Here is a 25,394-nt window from a genome sequence, read left to right on the forward strand (position 1 = left end):
GTCACTGTTATTATGGGAGCACTGTGGATATCACTGTTATTATGGGAGCACTGTGGATGTCACTGTTACTATGGGAGCACTGTGGATGTCACTGTTATTATGGGGGCACTGTGTAGATCTCTGCCTTGTACCTGCAGTGGATTCTATGTGATATGTTGCAGGATCGGACACAGGAGACCCCCGTATAAGAACCTTACATGGGTCCTCTGCCGTCCAGTATCTCATCATAGCGCACAGGTCCTCCGGCTCTGGGGGCGGCAGTGGCCCCTCATCTCTGGGGCTCCTGAGTGTAAGGTTGTAGCTGCCCCTGATATTTTGTGTCTCGGACCCCCGCTCTTGTCAGACGCCCCCACAATAACCTCTCTTCTCAGAATATTTATTGTAACATGACGTCAGATACAAGTCGTGAGGTTTCGTTAATCTTCAGCCGATGTCGTTGATTGGTGGAGATGGCGGCTGGGTCCGGGGTCTTGTTCTCGTTGTCACGTGTGTCTGTACCTGCAAGACCCCAAGAAAGTCTAAGTCTAAGAAAGAATAATCTTAAACAAAAACGCAACGGCAAACTGGTACAGAGGGAGAGAGGACCCTGCCCGGGAGATATTTTTGAGTTGGAGTCGGCAGGAAGTGGAGAGGGCTTGGATATGTGGTGTGAAGGAGAGATCAGAGTCCGGGGTCCCCGAGGCAGCGAGCTTGATGGACTGGGGAGAGTGGGCAGCCATTGACGTTGATAGATAGGTCAGTTGGGGGGAGATGAATGAGACGGTGGAAAGATGATGAATTCTGTTTTGTCCATGTTAAGTTTTAGGAATCTGGCAGAGAAGAAAGATGAAATAGCGGATAGACATAGTGGGATTCTGGTTAGTAAGGAGGAGATATCGGGTCCAGAGAGGTAGATCTGTGTGTCATCAGCATAGAGGTGATACTGAAAGCCATGAGACTCTATGAGCTGTCCCAGGCCAAAGGTGTAGATTAAGAAGAGCAGGGGTCCTAGAACTGAACCTTGGGGGACACCGACAGATAGGGGCCAAGGCGAGGAGGTGGTGTGTGAGTGAGGGAGAAACACTGAATGTCCGGTCTGTTAGGTATGAGGAGATCCAGGATAGGGCCAAGTCTGTGATGCCGAGAGATGAGAGAGTCTGAAGTAAGAGGGAATGGTCCACTGTGTCGAAGGCAGATGACAGGTCCAGGAGGAGGAGGACAAGTCCAGGAGGAGGAGGATAGAGTAGTGTCGCTTGGATTTGGCGGTCAGTGGGTCATTGGTGACTTTAGTCAGGGCAGTTTCAGTGGAGTGATGCAGTCGGAAGCCAGATTGTAAGGGGTCAAAAAGGGAGCATGAGGAGAGGTGGGAGGACAGTTCAAGGTGGACATGTTGTTCCAGTAGTTTTGAGGCATAGGGGAGAAGTGATATGGGGCGATAGCTAGTCAGAGAGGATGGGTCAAGGGAGGGCTTTTTGAGGATGGGTGTGACTGAGGCATGTTTGAAGCATGAGGGGAAGACACCAGTTGTTAGTGACAGGTTGAAGAGATGCATTAGAGTTGGGATGAAGACTTTAGTAAGGTTAGGGATGAGGTGGGACAGGATTGGGTCAAGTTCACAGGTGGTGAGGTGTGACTTGGAGAGTAAGGAGGAATGGCGGCGAAGCTGGTTTTGGAGGAGTAGGATTGAGTAGATAAGAGAAGGGGCTGTGGGGACTTTATGCAAAAGCTTTGCATGATGGTATCAATCTTCTGCTTGAAGAATAAGGCAAAGTCCTCGGCTGAGATGAGAGGAGAGGGAGGAGGCACTGGAGGACGAGAGAATTTAAAGTGTTGAATAGCTGTTTAGGGTTGTGAGACAGGGAGGATATGAGAGGTGAGAAGCAGGTTTGTTTTGCAGCAGTGAGTGTGGACCTGAAAGTAGTGAGGGACTGTTCGAATGCGATGAAGCGCTCATGGGAGTGGGACTTTTTCCATCTCTGCTCAGCAACCTTGGAGGCCCGCCTCAGTTCTTTAGTCAGGCTGTTGTGCCAGGGTTGCCTGTTGATTGTGTGAGCTTTGGTATATGTAAGGGGGCGACCGAATTGAGGGCTGCAGCAGTTGTGGTGTTATATAAAACAGCAACAACATCTGTATCATGTAAGGAACTTATGTCTGTAAGAGGGAGAAGCGATTCAGAGAGTGAGTGTAGGTCAAGGTGTTTGAGATTTCTGCGAGGGTGTGCAAGTTGGTGGAGTGGGATTGTATACATGGGGAGGAGAGGGAAGACAATGTAAGTAGGTTGTGGTCAGACAGTGGCAGAGGTGAGTTGGAGAGGTTAGATAGGGAACAGAGGCGGGTGAAGATGAGGTCCAGTGTGTGTCCATCTTTATGAGTGGCTGTGGAAGACCATTGAGCGAGGCCGATGGGGGGAAGTGAGGGATAGAAGCTTAGAGGCAGCTGAGAGGGAAGTGTCAATGGGGATGTTGAAGTCGCCCATGATGATAATGGGGATGTCAGCGGAAAGGAAGTGAAGCAGCCAGGTGGTGAAGTGGTCGAAGAAAGTGCTGGCTTCCCCTAGGGGGCGGTAGATGACAGCCAGCTGGAGGTTGGAGGGGGAGTAGATGCGCACACAGTGCACCTCAAAAGAGGGGAAAGTAACAGAGGGCAGCAGTGGAATTGGGGAGAAGGAGCAGTTATCTGACAGGAGGATACCAACTCCTCCGCCATGTTCGCCGCTGGAGCGCGGTGTGTGGGAAAGGTGGAATCCACCATAGGAAAGTGCAGCTGGAGAGGCCGTGTCAGAGGGGGTGAGCCAGGATTCTGTGATGCCGAGGAAGGAAAGTTTGTTAGTAATGAAAAGATCATGGATGTAGGAAAGTTTGTTGCAGACGGAGCAAGTGTTCCAGAGAGCTCCTGTTAGAGGGACTGGTGGAGCGGGGGCTGGGCGGATGGGTATAAGGTTAGAGAGTTTATGGAAATTTGTGGTAGGTCGTGGATAAGAGGTCGAAGTGACTGCGGGGATGTCACCTCGCATCCGTGTGACATCCGTATGCAATGTGTTTTTAGCATAATCTTTTACATACTGTAATTCTCTATGTAACTTCCTGCTTTCTAACTAATAAAGTAATGTTATATAAAGAGATAAAGACTGCTGCTCAACATTATTGGCACCTCTTCATTATTTCATAGACTGTACAATATCTTCAGAAATAAATGGAAATGTACCAAAGTTATATCCTCAGGATTTTTTAATTAGTGTCCAAAGTAATACAAGAATAAAACATTGTTTTTCAATTTCCATGTTGCAATTTCAAAGAAGAAAGAGAATAAACAGCATGTGCAGCAATAAAGGCTCCTAATTAATACTTGGCTGCACACACCATCTATAAGCTTCTTGCACTTCTCAGCTAGAGTTTTCTCCCATCATCCTTTGCAGTTTTGTTAGAGCTCTTGAATGTTTGCAGGGTTCTTTTTCCCAAGGGCAGATTTCAGCTCACCCCAAAGATTTTCTATGGGATTGAGGTCAGGGCTCATTGCTGGCCATTTTAAAACAATCCATTTTTTTCTTTTTCACCCATCCCTGTGTACTTTTGGATCTGTGCTTTGGGTCATTGTCTTGCTGGAGGACCCATGATCTTCCACTCCATCCAAGTTTTCTTACACTGGGTAGGACATTTTGCTGTAAAATCTCTTGATAATTCTCTGATTTCATGATTGCTGTGATATGGTCAAGGCCTCCTGTACTGGATGCAGCAAAGCAACCCCACAGTATTATGAATCCTCCACCATGCTTAACTGTTGGTAAGGTGTTCTTTTCCTTATAAACTTCAGTGCGCCGTCTGTAAACAAACTGTTGCTTTGCATTGCCAAAAAACTCTAATTTTGCTTCATCTGTCCACAGAACATTTTCCCAGAAGGACTGTGGATTGTCAAGGTACTCTTTTCCAAAGATCAGTCGTTCCTTTTTATGTTTTTTCTTCATTAATGGTTTCCTCCTTGGCCTTCTCCCATAAAGCTATGTTTGGTTTATTGTGTGGCGTATGGTACTTGTTGAAACCATGACCCCAGACTGTTCCAGGTAGGCCTTCAGGTCTTTGGATGTTTGATGTGTTTTTTTTTCCACCATTCACACCAACCTTCAAAGACATTTCTTGTCATTTTCCTCTTTCCCCCACATCCAGGGAGGTTCTTGAGGGTTCCATGCTTGGCAAACTTCTTAATAACATTGCACACTGTTGAAACTGGGATACCAAGGTCATTGGAGATGGCCTTATACCCCTTGGAAGTCTTGTGTTTACTAATAATAGCAGTTCTGATGTCGTCAGACAGCTCCTTTGTCTTCACCATTGTGACAAAGGAACAGGGCCTACCATGAGGCTTCTTAAAACACTGAAGTCATCATTCATTGGCTAATTCATGTCACATGGGCACCGACAATTAATCACAGGTAAATCTCTTTTGTGATTTACCACAGGTGAGTCACAATGTGTTTCCATACTAAATTAATGCAAAGGTGCAGATACCAGTGACAGCGGCTTTAGGTTTTTCTATTTTTCCCTCCCATTGTTTTTGGTTTTAAATTATTGTTTCTCATTTGCTCTTTTGTGTTTAACACGAGTCTCTATACAAAAAACTGTTTAATTTGATTCATTTTTCAGGAAATATTCCACATTATGTACTTAAACTTCACGGGTGCCAATAACAATGAGCAGGACTCTGTCATTGAGATTATAATCAGTGCTTTGTGTGTTTAGTTTTCTGTACTTTTATTTATCTAATAAATAAATAAAATGATGTGGGGTCTCCCCTATTTTTAATAATCAGCAAAGGCTAAGCAGACAGGTGTGAGCTGGTCTTGATAGTCTGGGAAGGGGCCAATAACTGGGAAGGGGCCTATTAATATCAGCTCACAGCTGTGTGCTTAGCCTTTACTGGTTATTAAAAAAGGGGGACCCTAAAAAAAAAATTACGTGGGGTTCCGCCCTATTTTTAATAACTAGAATTAGATCCATTAGATGCACCAATTCTGGAGCTTAGCATCAGCTCCTCCCGATTACCCTGGTGCGGTGGCCCAGGGGTTAATAATGGAGAGGGGTCTATCAGACATCGAGCCCTGGGGTTAGTAATGGAGAGGGGTCTATCAGACATCAAGCCCCGGGGTTAGTAATGGAGAGGGGTCTATCAGACATCGAGCCCTGGGGTTAGTAATGGAGAGGGGTCTATCAGACATCAAGCCCCGGGGTTAGTAATGGAGAGGGGTCTATCAGACATCAAGCCCCGGGGTCAGTAATGGAGAGGGATCTATCAGACATCAAGCCCAGGGGTCAGTAATGGAGAGGGGTCTATCAGACATCAAGCCCTGGGGTTAGTAATGGAGAGGCGTCTATCAGACATCAAGCCCTGGGGTTAGTAATGGAGAGGAGTCTATCAGACATCAAGCCCCGGGGTCAGCAATGGAGAGGAGTCTATCAGACATCAAGCCCCGGGGTTAGTAATGGAGAGAGGTCTATCAGACATCAAGCCCTGGGGTTAGTAATGGAGAGTGGTCTATCAGACATCAAGCCCTGGGGTTAGTAATAGAGAGGGGTCTATCAGACATCAAGCCCTGGGGTCAGTAATGGAGAGGAGTCTATCAGACATCAAGCCCTGGGGTTAGTAATGGAGAGGGGTCTATCAGACATCAAGCCCTGGGGTTAGTAATGGAGAGGGGTCTATCAGACATCAAGCCCAGGGGTCAGTAATGGAGAGTGGTCTATCAGACATCAAGCCCTGGGGTCAGTAATGGAGAGGGGTCTATCAGACATCAAGCCCTGGAGATGATAATGGAGAGGGGTCTATCAGACATCAAGCCCTGGGGTTAGTAATGGAGAGGAGTCTATCAGACATCAAGCCCTGGGGTTAGTAATGGAGAGGGGTCTATCAGACATCAAGCCCCGGGGTTAGTAATGGAGAGGAGTCTATCAGACATCAAGCCCCGGGGTTAGTAATGGAGAGGAGTCTATCAGACATCAAGCCCTGGGGTCAGTAATGGAGAGGGGTCTATCAGACATCAAGCCCCGGGGTTAGTGATGGAGAGGGGTCTATCAGACATCAAGCCCAGGGGTTAGTAATGGAGAGGGGTCTATCAGACATCAAGCTCTGGGGTTAGTAATGTAGAGGGGTCTATCAGACATCAAGCCCTGGGATCAGTAATGGAGAGTGGTCTATCAGACATCAAGCCCAGGGGTCAGTAATGGAGAGTGGTCTATCAGACATCAAGCCCTGGGGTCAGTAATGGAGAGGGGTCTATCAGACATCAAGCCCTGGAGATGATAATGGAGAGGGGTCTATCAGACATCAAGCCCTGGGGTTAGTAATGGAGAGGAGTCTATCAGACATCAAGCCCCGGGGTTAGTGATGGAGAGGAGTCTATCAGACATCAAGCCCTGGGGTCAGTAATGAAGAGGGGTCTATCAGACATCAAGCCCTGGGGTCAGTAATGAAGAGGGGTCTATCAGACATCAAGCCCCGGGGTTAGTGATGGAGAGGAGTCTATCAGACATCAAGCCCTGGGGTCAGTAATGAAGAGGGGTCTATCAGACATCAAGCCCTGGGGTTAGTAATGGAGAGGGGTCTATCAGACATCAAGCCCTGGGGTTAGTAATGGAGAGGGGTCTATCAGACATCAAGCCCTGGGGTTAGTAATGGAGAGGAGTCTATCAGACATCAAGCCCCGGGGTTAGTAATGGAGAGGAGTCTATCAGACATCAAGCCCTGGGGTCAGTAATGGAGAGGGGTCTATCAGACATCAAGCCCCGGGGTTAGTGATGGAGAGGAGTCTATCAGACATCAAGCCCTGGGGTCAGTAATGAAGAGGGGTCTATCAGACATCAAGCCCTGGGGTTAGTAATGGAGAGGGGTCTATCAGACATCAAGCCCTGGGGTTAGTAATGGAGAGGGGTCTATCAGACATCAAGCCCTGGGGTCAGTAATGGAGAGGGGTCTATCAGACATCAAGCCCAGGGGTCAGTAATGGAGAGGGGTCTATCAGACATCAAGCCCTGGGGTCAGTAATGAAGAGGGGTCTATCAGACATCAAGCCCTGGGGTTAGTAATGGAGAGGGGTCTATCAGACATCAAGCCCTGGGGTTAGTAATGGAGAGGGGTCTATCAGACATTAAGCCCCGGGGTCAGTAATGGAGAGGGGTCTATCAGACATCAAGCCCCGGGGTTAGTAACGGAGAGGAGTCTATCAGACATCAAGCCCCGGGGTTAGTAATGGAGAGGAGTCTATCAGACATCAAGCCCTGGGGTCAGTAATGGAGAGGGGTCTATCAGACATCAAGCCCTGGGGTTAGTAATGGAGAGGAGTCTATCAGACATCAAGCCCCGGGGTTAGTAATGGAGAGGAGTCTATCAGACATCAAGCCCTGGGGTCAGTAATGGAGAGGAGTCTATCAGACATCAAGCCCTGGGGTTAGTAATGGAGAGGGGTCTATCAGACATCAAGCCCTGGGGTCAGTAATGGAGAGGGGTCTATCAGACATCAAGCCCTGGGGTTAGTAATGGAGAGGGGTCTATCAGACATCAAGCCCTGGGGTCAGTAATGGAGAGGGGTCTATCAGACATCAAGCCCTGGGGTTAGTAATGGAGAGGAGTCTATCAGACATCAAGCCCCGGGGTTAGTAATGGAGAGGAGTCTATCAGACATCAAGCCCTGGGGTCAGTAATGGAGAGGGGTCTATCAGACATCAAGCCCTGGGGTCAGTAATGGAGAGGGGTCTATCAGACATCAAGCCCCGGAGTTAGTAATGGAGAGGAGTCTATCAGACATCAAGCCCTGGGGTCAGTAATGGAGAGGAGTCTATCAGACATCAAGCCCCGGGGTTAGTAATGGAGAGGAGTCTATCAGACATCAAGCCCTGGGGTTAGTAATGGAGAGGGGTCTATCAGACATCAAGCCCCGGGGTTAGTAATGGAGAGGAGTCTATCAGACATCAAGCCCTGGGGTAAGTAATGGAGAGGGGTCTATCAGACATCAAGTCCTGGGGTTAGTAATGGAGAGGGGTCTATCAGACATCAAGCCCCGGGGTTAGTAATGGAGAGGAGTCTATCAGACATCAAGCCCTGGGGTAAGTAATGGAGAGGGGTCTATCAGACATCAAGTCCTGGGGTTAGTAATGAAGAGGAGTCTATCAGACATCAAGCCCTGGGGTTAGTAATGGAGAGGAGTCTATCAGACATCAAGCCCTGGGGTAAGTAATGGAGAGGGGTCTATCAGACATCAAGTCCTGGGGTTAGTAATGGAGAGGGGTCTATCAGACATCAAGCCCTGGGGTTAGTAATGGAGAGGGGTCTATCAGACATCAAGCCCTGGGGTTAGTAATGGAGAGGAGTCTATCAGACATCAAGCCCCGGGGTTAGTAATGGAGAGGAGTCTATCAGACATCAAGCCCCGGGGTTAGTAATGGAGAGGAGTCTATCAGACATCAAGCCCTGGGGTTAGTAATGGAGAGGGGTCTATCAGACATCAAGCCCTGGGGTTAGTAATGGAGAGGGGTCTATCAGACATCAAGCCCTGGGGTTAGTAACGGAGAGGAGTCTATCAGACATCAAGCCCTGGGGTTAGTAATGGAGAGGAGTCTATCAGACATCAAGCCCTGGGGTTAGTAATGGAGAGGGGTCTATCAGACATCAAGCCCTGGGGTTAGTAACGGAGAGGAGTCTATCAGACATCAAGCCCTGGGGTCAGTAATGGAGAGGGGTCTATCAGACATCAAGCCCTGGGGTTAGTAATGGAGAGGGGTCTATCAGACATCAAGCCCTGGGGTTAGTAATGGAGAGGAGTCTATCAGACATCAAGCCCTGGGGTCAGTAATGGAGAGGGGTCTATCAGACATCAAGCCCTGGGGTCAGTAATGGAGAGGGGTCTATCAGACATCAAGCCCTGGGGTCAGTAATGGAGAGGGGTCTATCAGACATCAAGCCCTGGGGTTAGTAATGGAGAGGGGTCTATCAGACATCAAGCCCTGGGGTCAGTAATGGAGAGGAGTCTATCAGACATCAAGCCCTGGGGTCAGTAATGGAGAGGGGTCTATCAGACATCAAGCCCTGGGGTTAGTAGTGGAGAGGAGTCTATCAGACATCAAGCCCTGGGGTTAGTAATGGAGAGGAGTCTATCAGACATCAAGCCCTGGGGTCAGTAATGGAGAGGGGTCTATCAGACATCAAGCCCTGGGGTTAGTAATGGAGGGGGGTCTATCAGACATCAAGCCCTGGGGTTAGTAATGGAGAGGGGTCTATCAGACATCAAGCCCCGGGGTTAGTAATGGAGGGGGGTCTATCAGACATCAAGCCCTGGGGTTAGTAATGGAGGGGGGTCTATCAGACATCAAGCCCTGGGGTTAGTAATGGAGAGGGGTCTATCAGAAATCAAGCCCCGGGGTTAGTAACGGAGAGGAGTCTATCAGACATCAAGCCCTGGGGTTAGTAATGGAGAGGGGTCTATCAGACATCAAGCCCTGGGGTTAGTAATGGAGAGGGGTCTATCAGACATCAAGCCCTGGGGTTAGTAATGGAGAGGGGTCTATCAGACATCAAGCCCTGGGGTCAGTAATGGAGAGGGGTCTATCAGACATCAAGCCCTGGGGTTAGTAATGGAGAGGGGTTTATCACACATCAAGCCCTGGGGTTAGTAATGGAGAGGGGTCTATCAGACATCAAGCCCTGGGGTTAGTAACGGAGAGGAGTCTATCAGACATCAAGCCCTGGGGTCAGTAATGGAGAGGGGTCTATCAGACATCAAGCCCTGGGGTTAGTAATGGAGAGGGGTCTATCAGACATCAAGCCCTGGGGTTAGTAATGGAGAGGAGTCTATCAGACATCAAGCCCTGGGGTCAGTAATGGAGAGGGGTCTATCAGACATCAAGCCCTGGGGTCAGTAATGGAGAGGGGTCTATCAGACATCAAGCCCTGGGGTCAGTAATGGAGAGGGGTCTATCAGACATCAAGCCCTGGGGTTAGTAATGGAGAGGGGTCTATCAGACATCAAGCCCTGGGGTCAGTAATGGAGAGGAGTCTATCAGACATCAAGCCCTGGGGTCAGTAATGGAGAGGGGTCTATCAGACATCAAGCCCTGGGGTTAGTAGTGGAGAGGAGTCTATCAGACATCAAGCCCTGGGGTCAGTAATGGAGAGGGGTCTATCAGACATCAAGCCCTGGGGTTAGTAGTGGAGAGGAGTCTATCAGACATCAAGCCCTGGGGTTAGTAATGGAGAGGGGTCTATCAGACATCAAGCCCTGGGGTTAGTAATGGAGAGGGGTCTATCAGACATCAAGCCCCGGGGTTAGTAATGGAGAGGGGTCTATCAGACATCAAGCCCTGGAGATGGTAATGGAGAGGGGTCTATCAGACATCAAGCCCTGGGGTTAGTAATGGAGAGGGGTCTATCAGACATCAAGCCCTGGAGATGGTAATGGAGAGGGGTCTATCAGACATCAAGCCCTGGGGTTAGTAATGGAGAGGGGTCTATCAGACATCAAGCCCTGGGGTCAGTAATGGAGAGGGGTCTATCAGACATCAAGCCCTGGAGATGGTAATGGAGAGTAGTCTATCAGACATCAAGTCCTGGGGTTAGTAATGGAGAGGGGTCTATCAGACATCAAGCCCTGGGGTTAGTAATGGAGAGGGGTCTATCAGACATCAAGCCCTGGGGTTAGTAATGGAGAGGGGTCTATCAGACATCAAGCCCTGGGGTCAGTAATGGAGAGGGGTCTATCAGACATCAAGCCCTGGGGTCAGTAATGGAGAGGGGTGTCTATCAGACATCAAGCCCTGGGGTTAGTAATGTAGAGGGGTCTATCAGACATCAAGCCCTGGGATCAGTAATGGAGAGTGGTCTATCAGACATCAAGCCCAGGGGTCAGTAATGGAGAGGAGTCTATCAGACATCAAGCCCCGGGGTTAGTAATGGAGAGGAGTCTATCAGACATCAAGCCCCGGGGTTAGTAATGGAGAGGGGTCTATCAGACATCAAGCCCTGGGATCAGTAATGGAGAGTGGTCTATCAGACATCAAGCCCAGGGGTTAGTAATGTAGAGGGGTCTATCAGACATCAAGCCCTGGGGTTAGTAATGGAGAGGAGTCTATCAGACATCAAGCCCCGGGGTTAGTAATGGAGAGGGGTCTATCAGACATCAAGCCCTGGGGTCAGTAATGGAGAGGGTTCTATCAGACATCAAGCCCTGGGGTTAGTAATGGAGAGGGGTCTATCAGACATCAAGCCCTGGGGTTAGTAATGGAGAGGGGTCTATCAGACATCAAGCCCTGGGGTCAGTAATGGAGAGGGGTCTATCAGACATCAAGCCCTGGGGTTAGTAATGGAGAGGGGTCTATCAGACATCAAGCCCTGGGATCAGTAATGGAGAGTGGTCTATCAGACATCAAGCCCAGGGGTCAGTAATGGAGAGGAGTCTATCAGACATCAAGCCCTGGGGTTAGTAATGGAGAGGGGTCTATCAGACATCAAGCCCTGGGGTCAGTAATGGAGAGGGGTCTATCAGACATCAAGCCCTGGGGTCAGTAATGGAGAGGGGTCTATCAGACATCAAGCCCTGGGGTTAGTAATGGAGAGTGGTCTATCAGACATCAAGCCCTGGGGTTAGTAATGGAGAGGGGTCTATCAGACATCAAGCCCTGGGGTTAGTAATGGAGAGGGGTCTATCAGACATCAAGCCCTGGGGTTAGTAATGGAGAGGGGTCTATCAGACATCAAGCCCTGGGGTCAGTAATGGAGAGGGGTCTATCAGACATCAAGCCCTGGGGTTAGTAATGGAGAGGGGTCTATCAGACATCAAGCCCTGGGGTTAGTAACGGAGAAGAGTCTATCAGACATCAAGCCCTGGGGTCAGTAACGGAGAGGGGTCTATCAGACATCAAGCCCTGGGGTTAGTAACGGAGAAGAGTCTATCAGACATCAAGCCCTGGGGTTAGTAATGGAGAGGGGTCTATCAGACATCAAGCCCTGGGGTTAGTAACGGAGAGGAGTCTATCGGACATCAAGCCCTGGGGTCAGTAATGGAGAGGGGTCTATCAGACATCAAGCCCTGGGGTTAGTAATGGAGAGGGGTCTATCAGACATCAAGCCCTGGGGTTAGTAATGGAGAGGGGTCTATCAGACATCAAGCCCCGGGGTTAGTAATGGAGAGGGGTCTATCAGACATCAAGCCCTGGGGTTAGTAATGGAGAGGAGTCTATCAGACATAAAGCCCTGGGGTTAGTAATAGAGAGGGGTCTATCAGACATCAAGCCCTGGAGATGGTAATGGAGAGTAGTCTATCAGACATCAAGTCCTGGGGTTAGTAATGGAGAGGAGTCTATCAGACATCAAGCCCTGGGGTTAGTAATGGAGAGGAGTCTATCAGACATCAAGCCCTGGGGTTAGTAATAGAGAGGGGTCTATCAGACATCAAGCCCTGGAGATGGTAATGGAGAGGGGTCTATCAGACATCAAGCCCTGGGGTTAGTAATAGAGAGGAGTCTATCAGACATCAAGCCCTGGGGTTAGTAATAGAGAGGAGTCTATCAGACATCAAGCCCTGGGGTTAGTAATAGAGAGGGGTCTATCAGACATCAAGCCCTGGGGTTAGTAATGGAGAGGAGTCTATCAGACATCAAGCCCTGGGGTTAGTAATGGAGAGGAGTCTATCAGACATCAAGCCCTGGGGTTAGTAATAGAGAGGGGTCTATCAGACATCAAGCCCTGGAGATGGTAATGGAGAGGGGTCTATCAGACATCAAGCCCTGGGGTTAGTAATAGAGAGGAGTCTATCAGACATCAAGCCCTGGGGTTAGTAATAGAGAGGAGTCTATCAGACATCAAGCCCTGGGGTTAGTAATAGAGAGGGGTCTATCAGACATCAAGCCCTGGGGTTAGTAATGGAGAGGAGTCTATCAGACATCAAGCCCTGGGGTTAGTAATAGAGAGGAGTCTATCAGACATCAAGCCCAGGGATCAGTAATGGAGAGGGGTCTATCAGACATCAAGCCCTGGGGTCAGTAATAGAGAGGGGTCTATCAGACATCAAGCCCCGGGGTTAGTAATGGAGAGGAGTCTATCAGACATCAAGCCCTGGGGTCAGTAATGGAGAGGGGTCTATCAGACATCAAGCCCTGGGGTTAGTAATGGAGAGGGGTCTATCAGACATCAAGCCCTGGGGTTAGTAATGGAGAGGAGTCTATCAGACATCAAGCCCTGGGTTCAGTAATGGAGAGGGGTCTATCAGACATCAAGCCCAGGGATCAGTAATGGAGAGGGGTCTATCAGACATCAAGCCCTGGGGTTAGTAATGGAGAGGGGTCTATCAGACATCAAGCCCTGGGGTTAGTAATGGAGAGGAGTCTATCAGACATCAAGCCCTGGGTTCAGTAATGGAGAGGGGTCTATCAGACATCAAGCCCAGGGATCAGTAATGGAGAGGGGTCTATCAGACATCAAGCCCTGGGGTTAGTAACGGAGAGGAGTCTATCAGACATCAAGCCCTGGGGTTAGTAATGGAGAGGGGTCTATCAGACATCAAGCCCTGGGGTTAGTAATGGAGAGGGGTCTATCAGACATCAAGCCCTGGGGTCAGTAATGGAGAGGAGTCTATCAGACATCAAGCCCTGGGGTCAGTAATGGAGAGGGGTCTATCAGACATCAAGCCCCGGGGTCAGTAATGGAGGGGGGTCTATCAGACATCAAGCCCTGGGGTTAGTAATGGAGAGGGGTCTATCAGACATCAAGCCCTGGGGTTAGTAATGGAGAGGGGTCTATCAGACATCAAGCCCCGGGGTTAGTAATGGAGAGGGGTCTATCAGACATCAAGCCCTGGGGTTAGTAATGGAGAGGAGTCTATCAGACATAAAGCCCTGGGGTTAGTAATAGAGAGGGGTCTATCAGACATCAAGCCCTGGAGATGGTAATGGAGAGTAGTCTATCAGACATCAAGTCCTGGGGTTAGTAATGGAGAGGGGTCTATCAGACATCAAGCCCTGGGGTTAGTAATGGAGAGGGGTCTATCAGACATCAAGCCCTGGGGTTAGTAATGGAGAGGAGTCTATCAGACATCAAGCCCTGGGGTTAGTAATAGAGAGGGGTCTATCAGACATCAAGCCCTGGAGATGGTAATGGAGAGGGGTCTATCAGACATCAAGCCCTGGGGTTAGTAATAGAGAGGAGTCTATCAGACATCAAGCCCTGGGGTTAGTAATAGAGAGGAGTCTATCAGACATCAAGTCCTGGGGTTAGTAATAGAGAGGAGTCTATCAGACATCAAGCCCAGGGATCAGTAATGGAGAGGGGTCTATCAGACATCAAGCCCTGGGGTCAGTAATAGAGAGGGGTCTATCAGACATCAAGCCCCGGGGTTAGTAATGGAGAGGAGTCTATCAGACATCAAGCCCTGGGGTCAGTAATGGAGAGGGGTCTATCAGACATCAAGCCCTGGGTTCAGTAATGGAGAGGGGTCTATCAGACATCAAGCCCAGGGATCAGTAATGGAGAGGGGTCTATCAGACATCAAGCCCTGGGGTTAGTAACGGAGAGGAGTCTATCAGACATCAAGCCCTGGGGTTAGTAATGGAGAGGGGTCTATCAGACATCAAGCCCTGGGGTTAGTAATGGAGAGGGGTCTATCAGACATCAAGCCCTGGGGTCAGTAATGGAGAGGAGTCTATCAGACATCAAGCCCTGGGGTCAGTAATGGAGAGGGGTCTATCAGACATCAAGCCCCGGGTTCAGTAATGGAGGGGGGTCTATCAGACATCAAGCCCTGGGGTTAGTAATGGAGAGGGGTCTATCAGACATCAAGCCCTGGGGTCAGTAATGGAGAGGGGTCTATCAGACATCAAGCCCTGGGGTCAGTAATGGAGAGGGGTCTATCAGACATCAAGCCCTGGGGTTAGTAATGGAGAGGGGTCTATCAGACATCAAGCCCTGGGGTTAGTAGTGGAGAGGGGTCTATCAGACATCAAGCCCTGGAGATGGTAATGGAGAGGGGTCTATCAGACATCAAGCCCCGAGGTTAGTAATGGAGAGGGGTCTATCAGACATCAAGCCCTGGGGTCAGTAATGGAGAGGGGTCTATCAGACATCAAGCCCTGGGGTTAGTAATGGAGAGGGGTCTATCAGACATCAAGCCCTGGGGTTAGTAATGGAGAGGGGTCTATCAGACATCAAGCCCTGGGGTTAGTAATGGAGAGGGGTCTATCAGACATCAAGCCCTGGGGTTAGTAATGGAGAGGAGTCTATCAGACATCAAGCCCTGGGGTTGGTAATGGAGAGGGGTCTATCAGACATCAAGCCCTGGGGTTAGTAATGGAGAGGGGTCTATCAGACATCAAGCCCTGGGGTTAGTAATGGAGAGGGGTCTATCAGACATCAAGCCCTGGGGTTAGTAATGGAGAGGAGTCTATCAGACATCAAGCCCTGGGGTTAGTAATGGAGGGGGGTCTATCAGACATCAAGCCCTGGGGTTAGTAATGGAGAGGGGTCTATCAGACATCAAGCCCCGGGGTCAGTAATGGAGAGGGGTCTATCAGACATCAAGCCCTGGAGATGGTAATGGAGAGGGGTGTATCATACATCAAGCCCTGGGGTTAGTAATGGAGAGTAGTCTATCAGACATCAAGCCCTGGGGTCAGTAATGGAGAGGGGTCTATCAGACATCAAGCCCTGAAGTTAGTAATGGAGAGGGGTCTATCAGACATCAAGCCCTGGGGTTAGTAATGGAGAGGAGTCTATCAGACATCAAGCCCTGGGGTCAGTAATGGAGAGGGGCCTATCAGACATCAAGCCCTGGAGATGGTAATGGAGAGGGGTGTATCATACATCAAGCCCTGGGGTTAGTAATGGAGAGTAGTCTATCAGACATCAAGCCCTGGGGTCAGTAATGGAGAGGGGTCTATCAGACATCAAGCCCTGAAGTTAGTAATGGAGAGGGGTCTATCAGACATCAAGCCCTGGGGTTAGTAATGGAGAGTAGTCTATCAGACATCAAGCCCTGGGGTCAGTAATGGAGAGGGGTCTATCAGACATCAAGCCCTGGGGTTAGTAATGGAGAGGGGTCTATCAGACATCAAGCCCTGGGGTTAGTAATGGAGAGGGGTCTATCAGACATCAAGTCCTGGGGTTAGTAATGGAGAGGGGTCTATCAGACATCAAGCCCTGGGGTTAGTAATGGAGAGGGGTCTATCAGACATCAAGCCCTGGGGTTAGTAATGGAGAGGGGTCTATCAGACATCAAGCCCTGGGGTCAGTAATGGAGAGGGGTCTATCAGACATCAAGCCCTGGGGTTAGTAATGGAGAGGGGTCTATCAGACATCAAGCCCTGGGGTTAGTAATGGAGAGGAGTCTATCAGACATCAAGCCCTGGGGTTAGTAATGGAGGGGGGTCTATCAGACATCAAGCCCTGGGGTTAGTAATGGAGAGGGGTCTATCAGACATCAAGCCCCGGGGTCAGTAATGGAGAGGGGTCTATCAGACATCAAGCCCTGGAGATGGTAATGGAGAGGGGTGTATCATACATCAAGCCCTGGGGTTAGTAATGGAGAGTAGTCTATCAGACATCAAGCCCTGGGGTCAGTAATGGAGAGGGGTCTATCAGACATCAAGCCCTGGGGTTAGTAATGGAGAGGGGTCTATCAGACATCAAGCCCTGGGGTTAGTAATGGAGAGGGGTCTATCAGACATCAAGCCCTGGGGTTAGTAATGGAGAGGAGTCTATCAGACATCAAGCCCTGGGGTTAGTAATGGAGGGGGGTCTATCAGACATCAAGCCCTGGGGTTAGTAATGGAGAGGGGTCTATCAGACATCAAGCCCTGGGGTCAGTAATGGAGAGGGGCCTATCAGACATCAAGCCCTGGGGTTAGTAATGGAGAGGAGTCTATCATACATCAAGCCCTGGGGTTAGTAATGGAGAGTAGTCTATCAGACATCAAGCCCTGGGGTCAGTAATGGAGAGGGGTCTATCAGACATCAAGCCCTGGGGTTAATAATGGAGAGGGGTCTATCAGACATCAAGCCCTGGGGTTAGTAATGGAGAGGGGTCTATCAGACATCAAGTCCTGGGGTTAGTAATGGAGAGGGGTCTATCAGACATCAAGCCCTGGGGTTAGTAATGGAGAGGGGTCTATCAGACATCAAGCCCTGGGGTTAGTAATGGAGAGGGGTCTATCAGACATCAAGCCCTGGGGTCAGTAATGGAGAGGGGTCTATCAGACATCAAGCCCTGGGGTTAGTAGTGGAGAGGAGTCTATCAGACATCAAGCCCTGGGGTCAGTAATGGAGAGGAGTCTATCAGACATCAAGCCCTGGGGTAAGTAATGGAGAGGGGTCTATCAGACATCAAGCCCTGGGGTTAGTAGTGGAGAGGAGTCTATCAGACATCAAGCCCTGGGGTTAGTAATGGAGAGGAGTCTATCAGACATCAAGCCCTGGGGTCAGTAATGGAGAGGGGTCTATCAGACATCAAGCCCTGGGGTTAGTAATGGAGGGGGGTCTATCAGACATCAAGCCCTGGGGTTAGTAATGGAGAGGGGTCTATCAGACATCAAGCCCCGGGGTTAGTAATGGAGGGGGGTCTATCAGACATCAAGCCCTGGGGTTAGTAATGGAGGGGGGTCTATCAGACATCAAGCCCTGGGGTTAGTAATGGAGAGGGGTCTATCAGACATCAAGCCCCGGGGTTAGTAACGGAGAGGAGTCTATCAGACATCAAGCCCTGGGGTTAGTAATGGAGGGGGGTCTATCAGACATCAAGCCCTGGGGTTAGTAATGGAGGGGGGTCTATCAGACATCAAGCCCTGGGGTTAGTAATGGAGAGGGGTCTATCAGACATCAAGCCCTGGGGTTAGTAATGGAGAGGGGTCTATCAGACATCAAGCCCTGGGGTTAGTAATGGAGAGGGGTCTATCAGACATCAAGCCCTGGGGTCAGTAATGGAGAGGGGTCTATCAGACATCAAGCCCTGGGGTTAGTAATGGAGAGGGGTTTATCACACATCAAGCCCTGGGGTTAGTAATGGAGAGGGGTCTATCAGACATCAAGCCCTGGGGTTAGTAACGGAGAGGAGTCTATCAGACATCAAGCCCTGGGGTCAGTAATGGAGAGGGGTCTATCAGACATCAAGCCCTGGGGTTAGTAATGGAGAGGGGTCTATCAGACATCAAGCCCTGGGGTTAGTAATGGAGAGGAGTCTATCAGACATCAAGCCCTGGGGTCAGTAATGGAGAGGGGTCTATCAGACATCAAGCCCTGGGGTCAGTAATGGAGAGGGGTCTATCAGACATCAAGCCCTGGGGTCAGTAATGGAGAGGGGTCTATCAGACATCAAGCCCTGGGGTTAGTAATGGAGAGGGGTCTATCAGACATCAAGCCCTGGGGTCAGTAATGGAGAGGAGTCTATCAGACATCAAGCCCTGGGGTCAGTAATGGAGAGGGGTCTATCAGACATCAAGCCCTGGGGTTAGTAGTGGAGAGGAGTCTATCAGACATCAAGCCCTGGGGTCAGTAATGGAGAGGGGTCTATCAGACATCAAGCCCTGGGGTTAGTAGTGGAGAGGAGTCTATCAGACATCAAGCCCTGGGGTTAGTAATGGAGAGGGGTCTATCAGACATCAAGCCCTGGGGTTAGTAATGGAGAGGGGTCTATCAGACATCAAGCCCCGGGGTTAGTAATGGAGAGGGGTCTATCAGACATCAAGCCCTGGAGATGGTAATGGAGAGGGGTCTATCAGACATCAAGCCCTGGGGTTAGTAATGGAGAGGGGTCTATCAGACATCAAGCCCTGGAGATGGTAATGGAGAGGGGTCTATCAGACATCAAGCCCTGGGGTTAGTAATGGAGAGGGGTCTATCAGACATCAAGCCCTGGGGTCAGTAATGGAGAGGGGTCTATCAGACATCAAGCCCTGGAGATGGTAATGGAGAGTAGTCTATCAGACATCAAGTCCTGGGGTTAGTAATGGAGAGGGGTCTATCAGACATCAAGCCCTGGGGTTAGTAATGGAGAGGGGTCTATCAGACATCAAGCCCTGGGGTTAGTAATGGAGAGGGGTCTATCAGACATCAAGCCCTGGGGTCAGTAATGGAGAGGGGTCTATCAGACATCAAGCCCTGGGGTCAGTAATGGAGAGGGGTGTCTATCAGACATCAAGCCCTGGGATCAGTAATGGAGAGTGGTCTATCAGACATCAAGCCCAGGGGTCAGTAATGGAGAGGAGTCTATCAGACATCAAGCCCCGGGGTTAGTAATGGAGAGGAGTCTATCAGACATCAAGCCCCGGGGTTAGTAATGGAGAGGGGTCTATCAGACATCAAGCCCTGGGATCAGTAATGGAGAGTGGTCTATCAGACATCAAGCCCAGGGGTTAGTAATGTAGAGGGGTCTATCAGACATCAAGCCCTGGGGTTAGTAATGGAGAGGAGTCTATCAGACATCAAGCCCCGGGGTTAGTAATGGAGAGGGGTCTATCAGACATCAAGCCCTGGGGTCAGTAATGGAGAGGGTTCTATCAGACATCAAGCCCTGGGGTTAGTAATGGAGAGGGGTCTATCAGACATCAAGCCCTGGGGTTAGTAATGGAGAGGGGTCTATCAGACATCAAGCCCTGGGGTCAGTAATGGAGAGGGGTCTATCAGACATCAAGCCCTGGGGTTAGTAATGGAGAGGGGTCTATCAGACATCAAGCCCTGGGATCAGTAATGGAGAGTGGTCTATCAGACATCAAGCCCAGGGGTCAGTAATGGAGAGGAGTCTATCAGACATCAAGCCCCGGGGTTAGTAATGGAGAGGAGTCTATCAGACATCAAGCCCTGGGGTCAGTAATGGAGAGGGGTCTATCAGACATCAAGCCCTGGGGTCAGTAATGGAGAGGGGTCTATCAGACATCAAGCCCTGGGGTCAGTAATGGAGAGGGGTCTATCAGACATCAAGCCCTGGGGTTAGTAATGGAGAGGGGTCTATCAGACATCAAGCCCTGGGGTTAGTAATGGAGAGGGGTCTATCAGACATCAAGCCCTGGGGTTAGTAATGGAGAGGGGTCTATCAGACATCAAGCCCTGGGGTTAGTAATGGAGAGGGGTCTATCAGACATCAAGCCCTGGGGTCAGTAATGGAGAGGGGTCTATCAGACATCAAGCCCTGGGGTTAGTAATGGAGAGGGGTCTATCAGACATCAAGCCCTGGGGTTAGTAACGGAGAAGAGTCTATCAGACATCAAGCCCTGGGGTCAGTAATGGAGAGGGGTCTATCAGACATCAAGCCCTGGGGTTAGTAACGGAGAAGAGTCTATCAGACATCAAGCCCTGGGGTTAGTAATGGAGAGGGGTCTATCAGACATCAAGCCCTGGGGTTAGTAACGGAGAGGAGTCTATCAGACATCAAGCCCTGGGGTCAGTAATGGAGAGGGGTCTATCAGACATCAAGCCCTGGGGTTAGTAATGGAGAGGGGTCTATCAGACATCAAGCCCTGGGGTTAGTAATGGAGAGGGGTCTATCAGACATCAAGCCCCGGGGTTAGTAATGGAGAGGGGTCTATCAGACATCAAGCCCTGGGGTTAGTAATGGAGAGGAGTCTATCAGACATAAAGCCCTGGGGTTAGTAATAGAGAGGGGTCTATCAGACATCAAGCCCTGGAGATGGTAATGGAGAGTAGTCTATCAGACATCAAGTCCTGGGGTTAGTAATGGAGAGGGGTCTATCAGACATCAAGCCCTGGGGTTAGTAATGGAGAGGGGTCTATCAGACATCAAGCCCTGGGGTTACTAATAGAGAGGGGTCTATCAGACATCAAGCCCTGGGGTTAGTAATAGAGAGGAGTCTATCAGACATCAAGCCCTGGGGTTAGTAATAGAGAGGAGTCTATCAGACATCAAGCCCTGGGGTTAGTAATAGAGAGGGGTCTATCAGACATCAAGCCCTGGGGTTAGTAATGGAGAGGGGTCTATCAGACATCAAGCCCTGGGGTTAGTAATAGAGAGGAGTCTATCAGACATCAAGCCCAGGGATCAGTAATGGAGAGGGGTCTATCAGACATCAAGCCCTGGGGTCAGTAATAGAGAGGGGTCTATCAGACATCAAGCCCCGGGGTTAGTAATGGAGAGGAGTCTATCAGACATCAAGCCCTGGGGTCAGTAATGGAGAGGGGTCTATCAGACATCAAGCCCTGGGTTCAGTAATGGAGAGGGGTCTATCAGACATCAAGCCCAGGGATCAGTAATGGAGAGGGGTCTATCAGACATCAAGCCCTGGGGTTAGTAACGGAGAGGAGTCTATCAGACATCAAGCCCTGGGGTTAGTAATGGAGAGGGGTCTATCAGACATCAAGCCCTGGGGTTAGTAATGGAGAGGGGTCTATCAGACATCAAGCCCTGGGGTCAGAAATGGAGAGGAGTCTATCAGACATCAAGCCCTGGGGTCAGTAATGGAGAGGGGTCTATCAGACATCAAGCCCCGGGGTCAGTAATGGAGGGGGGTCTATCAGACATCAAGCCCTGGGGTTAGTAATGGAGAGGGGTCTATCAGACATCAAGCCCTGGGGTTAGTAATGGAGAGGGGTCTATCAGACATCAAGCCCCGGGGTTAGTAATGGAGAGGGGTCTATCAGACATCAAGCCCTGGGGTTAGTAATGGAGAGGGGTCTATCAGACATAAAGCCCTGGGGTTAGTAATAGAGAGGGGTCTATCAGACATCAAGCCCTGGAGATGGTAATGGAGAGTAGTCTATCAGACATCAAGTCCTGGGGTTAGTAATGGAGAGGGGTCTATCAGACATCAAGCCCTGGGGTTAGTAATGGAGAGGGGTCTATCAGACATCAAGCCCTGGGGTTAGTAATGGAGAGGAGTCTATCAGACATCAAGCCCTGGGGTTAGTAATAGAGAGGGGTCTATCAGACATCAAGCCCTGGAGATGGTAATGGAGAGGGGTCTATCAGACATCAAGCCCTGGGGTTAGTAATAGAGAGGAGTCTATCAGACATCAAGCCCTGGGGTTAGTAATAGAGAGGAGTCTATCAGACATCAAGCCCTGGGGTTAGTAATGGAGAGGGGTCTATCAGACATCAAGCCCTGGGGTTAGTAATGGAGAGGAGTCTATCAGACATCAAGCCCTGGGGTTAGTAATAGAGAGGGGTCTATCAGACATCAAGCCCTGGAGATGGTAATGGAGAGGGGTCTATCAGACATCAAGCCCTGGGGTTAGTAATAGAGAGGAGTCTATCAGACATCAAGCCCTGGGGTTAGTAATAGAGAGGGGTCTATCAGACATCAAGCCCTGGGGTTAGTAATGGAGAGGAGTCTATCAGACATCAAGCCCTGGGGTTAGTAATAGAGAGGAGTCTATCAGACATCAAGCCCAGGGATCAGTAATGGAGAGGGGTCTATCAGACATCAAGCCCCGGGGTTAGTAATGGAGAGGAGTCTATCAGACATCAAGCCCTGAGGTCAGTAATGGAGAGGGGTCTATCAGACATCAAGCCCTGGGTTCAGTAATGGAGAGGGGTCTATCAGACATCAAGCCCAGGGATCAGTAATGGAGAGGGGTCTATCAGACATCAAGCCCTGGGGTTAGTAACGGAGAGGAGTCTATCAGACATCAAGCCCTGGGGTTAGTAATGGAGAGGGGTCTATCAGACATCAAGCCCTGGGGTTAGTAATGGAGAGGGGTCTATCAGACATCAAGCCCTGGGGTTAGTAATGGAGAGGGGTCTATCAGACATCAAGCCCTGGGGTCAGTAATGGAGAGGGGTCTATCAGACATCAAGCCCTGGGGTCAGTAATGGAGAGGGGTCTATCAGACATCAAGCCCTGGGGTTAGTAATGGAGAGGGGTCTATCAGACATCAAGCCCTGGGGTTAGTAGTGGAGAGGGGTCTATCAGACATCAAGCCCTGGAGATGGTAATGGAGAGGGGTCTATCAGACATCAAGCCCTGGGGTTAGTAATGGAGAGGGGTCTATCAGACATCAAGCCCTGGGGTTAGTAATGGAGAGGAGTCTATCAGACATCAAGCCCTGGGGTTGGTAATGGAGAGGGGTCTATCAGACATCAAGCCCTGGGGTTAGTAATGGAGAGGGGTCTATCAGACATCAAGCCCTGGGGTTAGTAATGGAGAGGGGTCTATCAGACATCAAGCCCTGGGGTTAGTAATGGAGAGGAGTCTATCAGACATCAAGCCCTGGGGTTAGTAATGGAGGGGGGTCTATCAGACATCAAGCCCTGGGGTTAGTAATGGAGAGGGGTCTATCAGACATCAAGCCCCGGGGTCAGTAATGGAGAGGGGTCTATCAGACATCAAGCCCTGGAGATGGTAATGGAGAGGGGTGTATCATACATCAAGCCCTGGGGTTAGTAATGGAGAGTAGTCTATCAGACATCAAGCCCTGGGGTCAGTAATGGAGAGGGGTCTATCAGACATCAAGCCCTGGGGTTAGTAATGGAGAGGGGTCTATCAGACATCAAGCCCTGGGGTTAGTAATGGAGAGGAGTCTATCAGACATCAAGCCCTGGGGTCAGTAATGGAGAGGGGCCTATCAGACATCAAGCCCTGGAGATGGTAATGGAGAGGGGTGTATCATACATCAAGCCCTGGGGTTAGTAATGGAGAGTAGTCTATCAGACATCAAGCCCTGGGGTCAGTAATGGAGAGGGGTCTATCAGACATCAAGTCCTGGGGTTAGTAATGGAGAGGGGTCTATCAGACATCAAGCCCTGGGGTTAGTAATGGAGAGGGGTCTATCAGACATCAAGCCCTGGGGTTAGTAATGGAGAGGGGTCTATCAGACATCAAGTCCTGGGGTTAGTAATGGAGAGGGGTCTATCAGACATCAAGCCCTGGGGTTAGTAATGGAGAGGGGTCTATCAGACATCAAGCCCTGGGGTTAGTAATGGAGAGGGGTCTATCAGACATCAAGCCCTGGGGTCAGTAATGGAGAGGGGTCTATCAGACATCAAGCCCTGGGGTTAGTAATGGAGAGGGGTCTATCAGACATCAAGCCCTGGGGTTAGTAATGGAGAGGAGTCTATCAGACATCAAGCTCTGGAGATGGTAATGGAGAGGGGTCTATCAGACATCAAGCCCTGGGGTTAGTAATGGAGAGGGGTCTATCAGACATCAAGCCCTGGGGTTAGTAATGGAGAGGGGTCTATCAGACATCAAGCCCTGGGGTTAGTAATGGAGGGGTGTATCATACATCAAGCCCTGGGGTTAGTAATGGAGAGTAGTCTATCAGACATCAAGCCCTGGGGTCAGTAATGGAGAGGGGTCTATCAGACATCAAGCCCTGGGGTTAGTAATGGAGAGGGGTCTATCAGACATCAAGCCCTGGGGTTAGTAATGGAGAGGAGTCTATCAGACATCAAGCCCTGGGGTCAGTAATGGAGAGGGGCCTATCAGACATCAAGCCCTGGAGATGGTAATGGAGAGGGGTGTATCATACATCAAGCCCTGGGGTTAGTAATGGAGAGTAGTCTATCAGACATCAAGCCCTGGGGTCAGTAATGGAGAGGGGTCTATCAGACATCAAGCCCTGGGGTTAGTAATGGAGAGGGGTCTATCAGACATCAAGCCCTGGGGTTAGTAATGGAGAGGGGTCTATCAGACATCAAGTCCTGGGGTTAGTAATGGAGAGGGGTCTATCAGACATCAAGCCCTGGGGTTAGTAATGGAGAGGGGTCTATCAGACATCAAGCCCTGGGGTCAGTAATGGAGAGGGGTCTATCAGACATCAAGCCCTGGGGTTAGTAATGGAGAGGGGTCTATCAGACATCAAGCCCTGGGGTTAGTAATGGAGAGGAGTCTATCAGACATCAAGCTCTGGAGATGGTAATGGAGAGGGGTCTATCAGACATCAAGCCCTGGGGTTAGTAATGGAGAGGGGTCTATCAGACATCAAGCCCTGGGGTTAGTAATGGAGAGGGGTCTATCAGACATCAAGCCCTGGGGTTAGTAAGGGAGAGGGGTCTATCAGACATCAAGCCCTGGGGTTAGTAACGGAGAAGAGTCTATCAGACATCAAGCCCCGGGGTCAGTAATGGAGAGGGGTCTATCAGACATCAAGCCCTGGGGTCAGTAATGGAGAGGAGTCTATCAGACATCAAGCCCCGGGGTCAGTAATGGAGAGGAGTCTATCAGACATCAAGCCCTGGAGATGGTAATGGAGAGGGGTCTATCAGACATCAAGCCCTGGGGTTAGTAATGGAGAGGGGTCTATCAGACATCAAGCCCTGGGGTTAGTAATGGAGAGGAGTCTATCAGACATCAAGCCCTGGAGATGGTAATGGAGAGGGGTCTATCAGACATCAAGCCCTGGGGTTAGTAATGGAGAGGGGTCTATCAGACATCAAGCCCTGGGGTTAGTAATGGAGAGGGGTCTATCAGACATCAAGCCCTGGGGTTAGTAATGGAGAGGAGTCT

At 50.1% G+C, this 25,394-nt stretch overlaps 1 protein-coding gene across 1 annotated transcript in view; it reads right to left on the reverse strand.

Moving 5' to 3' along the window:
- Window positions 1–364: 364 nt before the first annotated feature.
- The window catches only part of LOC141162646 (uncharacterized), a 44,646-nt gene continuing 19,616 nt past the window's right edge, over window positions 365–25,394 (reverse strand). The window contains exon 11 of the mRNA XM_073648974.1: window positions 365–498. Coding sequence (XP_073505075.1) covers window positions 483–498 — 16 coding nt within the window. The 3' untranslated portion in view covers window positions 365–482. The remainder of the gene's footprint in view (window positions 499–25,394) is intronic.

Source organism: Phyllobates terribilis, unplaced genomic scaffold (genome assembly GCF_046119375.1).
Source record: "Phyllobates terribilis strain yellow unplaced genomic scaffold, ASM4611937v1 Scaffold_9__5_contigs__length_417890890, whole genome shotgun sequence".
Classification (NCBI taxonomy): domain Eukaryota; kingdom Metazoa; phylum Chordata; class Amphibia; order Anura; family Dendrobatidae; genus Phyllobates; species Phyllobates terribilis.